General features: G+C 47.4%; 1 protein-coding gene across 1 annotated transcript in view; it reads right to left on the reverse strand.

Moving 5' to 3' along the window:
- The window catches only part of LOC104956491 (uncharacterized), a 14,908-nt gene that overhangs the window by 8,193 nt on the left and 1,812 nt on the right, over window positions 1–4,903 (reverse strand). The window contains exons 2-6 of the mRNA XM_010783971.1: window positions 4,625–4,744; window positions 3,882–4,013; window positions 3,242–3,386; window positions 2,154–2,311; window positions 777–922 (exon numbers count right to left, since the gene is read on the reverse strand). Of these exons, the coding sequence (XP_010782273.1) occupies window positions 777–922; window positions 2,154–2,311; window positions 3,242–3,386; window positions 3,882–4,013; window positions 4,625–4,744 (701 nt within the window). The remainder of the gene's footprint in view (window positions 1–776; window positions 923–2,153; window positions 2,312–3,241; window positions 3,387–3,881; window positions 4,014–4,624; window positions 4,745–4,903) is intronic.

A 4,903-nucleotide genomic window follows, 5' to 3' on the forward strand; every position in this document is an offset into this window, starting at 1 on the left:
CAGAATCATATAAGTACATCAGGTTTCATAGAGCCAAACATTTCAAGTGCTACTCAACTGGCATTTAAAAAGCCAGCCCTTTATTAGTATATAAGTGCTTTGTTAGTAATTTTATCGCTCGAAGTGGAGTCTAAAGAGATGAGTTTTCAATTTGCGTCGGAAGATGTGTAAGCTATCTGCTGTCCTGATTTCAATGGGGAGCTCATTCCACCATTTTGGAGCCAGGATAGCAAACCCACGTGTTTTTGCTGACGGGAACTTGGGTCCCCCTCGCAGTGCGGGTGCAGCGAGCTGTTTGGCTGATGCAGAGCGGAGTGCACGTGCTGGGGTGTACGGTTTAACCATGTCCTGGATGTAGGAAGGGCCAGATCCATTCGCAGCATGGTACGCAAGTACCAGTGTCTTGAAGTGGATTCTAGCAGTTACTGGAAGCCAGTGAAGGGAGCGGAGGAGCGGTGTGGTGTGGGAGAATTTGGGAAGGTTGAAGACCAGACGAGCCGCTGCATTAGCATAGGGTCTGATTTAGCATAGGGTCTGATTTAGCATAGGGTCTGATTTAGCATAGGGTCTGATTTAGCATAGGGTCTGATTTAGCATAGGGTCTTATTTAGCATAGGTATTCTGTTATTCTTGAGACAGAAACATTTACTCTTGGCGGACTTGACGCAAGTGTTCTGTCTCTGTACCCGCAATGCAACTGGAGGGTCTCTTATAAGTCTCCGTTTGTATTCTGTTAGATCTTGTGATGTCGTGAGTGTCTAAGGTTTGGGATCCACGGCACCTTTGAAGTCCTCCTCCTCGGTGAAGCGCAGGCTGATCTGGTTCCGGTAGCGTCCGGTGCCTTTGCAGTTCTTGGAGAGTCCGGCACAGAAACAGGAAACACAGCGACCCTGAATGCTGAAGTGACCCGAGGGACAGTTCCCTGCAGAGCCAGAGGAACACAGGGGTTAGAAAGGGGGCTAGAAAGGGGGTTAGAAAGAGGGCTAGAAAGGGGGCTAGAAAGGGGGTTAGAAAGAGGGCTAGAAAGAGGGTTAGAAAGAGGGCTAGAAAGAGGGTTAGAAAGGGGGTTAGAAAGAGGGCTAGAAAGAGGGTTAGAAAGGGGGTTAGAAAGGGGGCTAGAAAGAGGGTTAGAAAGAGGGTTAGAAAGAGGGTTAGAAAGGGGGTTAGAAAGAGGGCTAGAAAGAGGGTTAGAAAGGGGGTTAGAAAGAGGGCTAGAAAGAGGGTTAGAAAGGGGGTTAGAAAGGGGGTTAGAAAGGGGGCTAGAAAGAGGGTTAGAAAGGGGGTTAGAAAGAGGGCTAGAAAGGGGGTTGGAAAGAGGGTTAGAAAGGGGGTTAGAAACGGGGTTAGAAAGGGGGCTAGAAAGAAGGTTAGAAAGGGGGTTAGAAAGGGGGTTAGAAAGGGGGCTAGAAAGAGGGTTAGAAAGGGGGTTAGAAAGAGGGTTAGAAAGGGGGTTAGGGGTTAGAAAGAGGGTTGGAGAGAGGGTTAGAAAGGGGGTTAGAAAGGGGGCTAGAAAGAGGGCTAGAAAGGGGGTTAGAAAGAGGGTTAGAAAGAGGGTTAGAAAGGTGATTAGAAAGAGGGCTAGAAAGGGGGTTAGAAAGAGGGTTAGAAAGAGGGTTAGAAAGGGGGTTAGGGGTTAGAAAGAGGGTTGGAAAGGGGGTTGGAAAGGGGGTTAGAAAGAGGGTTAGAAAGGGGGTTAGAAAGAGGGTTAGAAAGGGGGTTAGAAAGAGGGTTAGAAAGGGGGTTAGAGAGGAAGTAGTACCTGGGTTAGGAGAGGAAGTACCAGGGTTAGAGAGGAAGTAGTACCTGGGTTAGGAGAGGAAGTACCAGGGTTAGAGAGGAAGTAGTACCTGGGTTAGGAGAGGAGGTTAGGAGAGGAAGTAGTGCCTGGGTTAGGAGAGGAAGTACCTGAGTTTGGAGAGGAAGTTAGGAGAGGAAGTAGTGCCTGGGTTAGGAGAGGAGGTACCTGGGTTAGGAGAGGAAGTTAGGAGAGGAAGTACCTGGGTTAGGATAGGAGGTACCTGGGTTAGGAGAGGAAGTTAGGAGAGGAGGTACCTGGGTTAGGAGCGGAAGTAGTACCAGGGTTAAGGTTAAAAAGTACCTGGGTTAGGAAAGGAGGTACCTGGGTTAGGAGAGGAAGTTAGGAGAGGAAGTACCTGGGTTAGGAGAGGAGGTGAGCGTCAGCACGCCGTCGGGGATCCCGAACACGAGTCCTTTGGCGTTGATGGCCTCGCAGGTGTAGGCGCCCTGATCCGCCTCCTTCACGTCGCGGATCGTCAGCGTGCCTTGTCCGTTCTCATTGGTCATCGAGATCCTGGGAACGCAGTGGATGAAGAGGGGTTCAGTGCAAACTATTCTCTCATTTCTATATGCTATATTCCACTGCTTCATTTAAAGCATGTTGTCATGTGTTTGCACGTCTTGGTTATGAAACTTAAAGGACAGAGTTTTGATTGAGATCTTAGGAACACAGAAACTCATCATCTCTGTTATAGAAATACTGATTAGCTTTTAAAGATGTATTTAGCTCTACACTCATGACAGGAGTGGCAGATTGGCAGGAGGTTCGACTTCACTCTAAATCAGTATTGGTCCCCAGGTAGTGCGAGTCCTGACTTCAGCTCTCTGTAATAATCTGCAGATGTAGAGTTACACAAAACTCCATAAAATAAGCACTCAGTTTCTAACCACACACAGAGCAGCCGACGCCCAGAATTAACTTAAATATCTCTCGGTAATTAAAGACACACGACCAGAGAAATCAGCACAGAGACACAGGGCTACATACGGAGTGAGTGGAGAGGGTGTTTCCTTATGGTTTATTGCACTGTTTTTGTCGCTTTGGATAAAGCTTCAGCTAAATGAAATGTATTTTCAGGTAATTCAAACTAGTGTTTAAGAAAGAACAACTTGCTGAGGCACATTGTGTGTCCTCCTATGTGAAATAAATACTTGAAAAAGATGAAAAGTGATCACATTTTACGACAAATGTTCGTTACTAAGTGCTTGTTATCATCAGTTTATGCGTAAAAAACAATCGTCATGTTCCACTGCAGATTAAACAGCCTTTATTAGTGATTTGTGTTTTAAGAAAGGCTTTCTGTCCATGAACAGTGCTCTTTAGGTAATGCGTTGAGAATATATATATATATGTGCAATATAAATACCATTACAATCATCTGAATATTTGTATTGATTCAAATGAAGTGCCTAAGTTGTATTGCGGGTACAGAGGGAGGGTTACCTGCCGCTGAGGGGGATGTGGCCCCAGTTGAGTCTCCAGGTGATGATGGGGGTGGGCACTCCCACAGCCTGACAGGTGAACGTCACCGTCCCCCCCCGTGCCACCTCAATGGACTCCTCCGGCGGGCTGGTCACAGAGGGAGGGGCTGCAAAGAGCCAGGAAGACGATTCAAACACAGAATAATGGACATGGGAACGGGACAGGAATGCAGCGAGGCGGCAGGGATCATGATGTCAGGGGAATATCATCACTCTGCTCTGAGGACGGACAATCAGCCCTCAGTCCTCAGGAATGGACGTCCCACAAACAGCCCAGTGTCTCAGAGGAGACGAGTGTGAAGAGAAGTTCAGAGACAAAGAGTCACAGATCTCAGAGGGACGAGACGACCCGATAATACTTTAACGGTCAGGTCAAGTCTGAGATGTGACTTGCCTCACAGCAGCTCCATGTGTAACATCAACATGGACACACATCAAGACACAGTACATGAACAACAAACATTTAGCGTAACAGAACAATCACTGAGCCAAAACACATTTCCTCCGTTTTCTTGGTGTTGATCTCAGGAGCGTCGTCATCAGTCCACCTGATGCTCAGCCTGCTGGAGCCGCTCAGAGACAGAAGACAGATTGAGACTTACTGCAGCCGAATTCGTCCGACCGGTCGGGGCAGTCCGGCTCGTCGTCGCACTGATAGCTGGCCGGGATGCAGGTCCGGTCGCTCAGACACTCAAACTGCTCCGGAGCACAGCGGTCCCCGGGGCCCTTCGTGGCTGCAGGACAAAAACAATCAAACGACTCAAAACAACTCAAAAAACGGATCACATGGAGACTTGGCTCGGTCTGCTCCCATGTTGTAAATGCATCACCTGATTATGGACAAGACAGTAGGCGTTTTGTAAGATATATCGACATGAACTCAACCTTCCTTCACGCTTTTCACTTATTGTGAGATATAGCAGAGAAGAAGGAACCCTTAACAGACCCTCAACCAGAGGTCCTAGTGTTAGGAGCAGTGGGCTGCCATGTGTACGGTGCCTTGCTCAGGGACACCTCGGTAGCACCTGGTCTTTTGGGGACTTGAACCGGTGGCCTTCCAGTTCCTAAGCCAAGTCCCTACAGACATTGACATTCATCAATTTAAATAATCACACAAAATGTGGACTTTGAGTATTTTTAAGTTATTTGTTATTTACTAATTGTCGATGGTTGGACTTGCCATACAACATGTTCTAGTTTTCGAGTCATGGTGCAACACATGGATATGTCTTTGAGTTTTATTTTAGCCATGACCCGATCATCTCTGAATGATCGACTTATTGACTTACAGCATGTTGAGCTATTCCTTTGAAAGACCAATATATCTAAAGTAATGGAGACTCACGGCAGTCTGTCTCGTCGGAGTTGTCCTCACAGTCGTTGTCTCCGTCGCAGCGCCACAGCTTCAGGGCGCAGCGGCCGTTCTTACATTTGAACTCGTTGGGTTCACATGGAGAGGGAGTTCCTGTGGAAGGATGGAGAGTTACAGGAAGACATTCACACAGGTATAAGACAGCGATGTCTGAGAGTATGGGGTTCTTTTTGTGCCTCTATCCTGAGAACGCAAAGACACATTTTGAGAATAGAAAATGTTATTGAGCGCGCACTTTAACATTGTTGAGCA

This window comes from Notothenia coriiceps, unplaced genomic scaffold (assembly GCF_000735185.1).
Source record: "Notothenia coriiceps isolate Sejong01 unplaced genomic scaffold, NC01 NC01_scaffold00026095, whole genome shotgun sequence".
Taxonomy (NCBI): domain Eukaryota; kingdom Metazoa; phylum Chordata; class Actinopteri; order Perciformes; family Nototheniidae; genus Notothenia; species Notothenia coriiceps.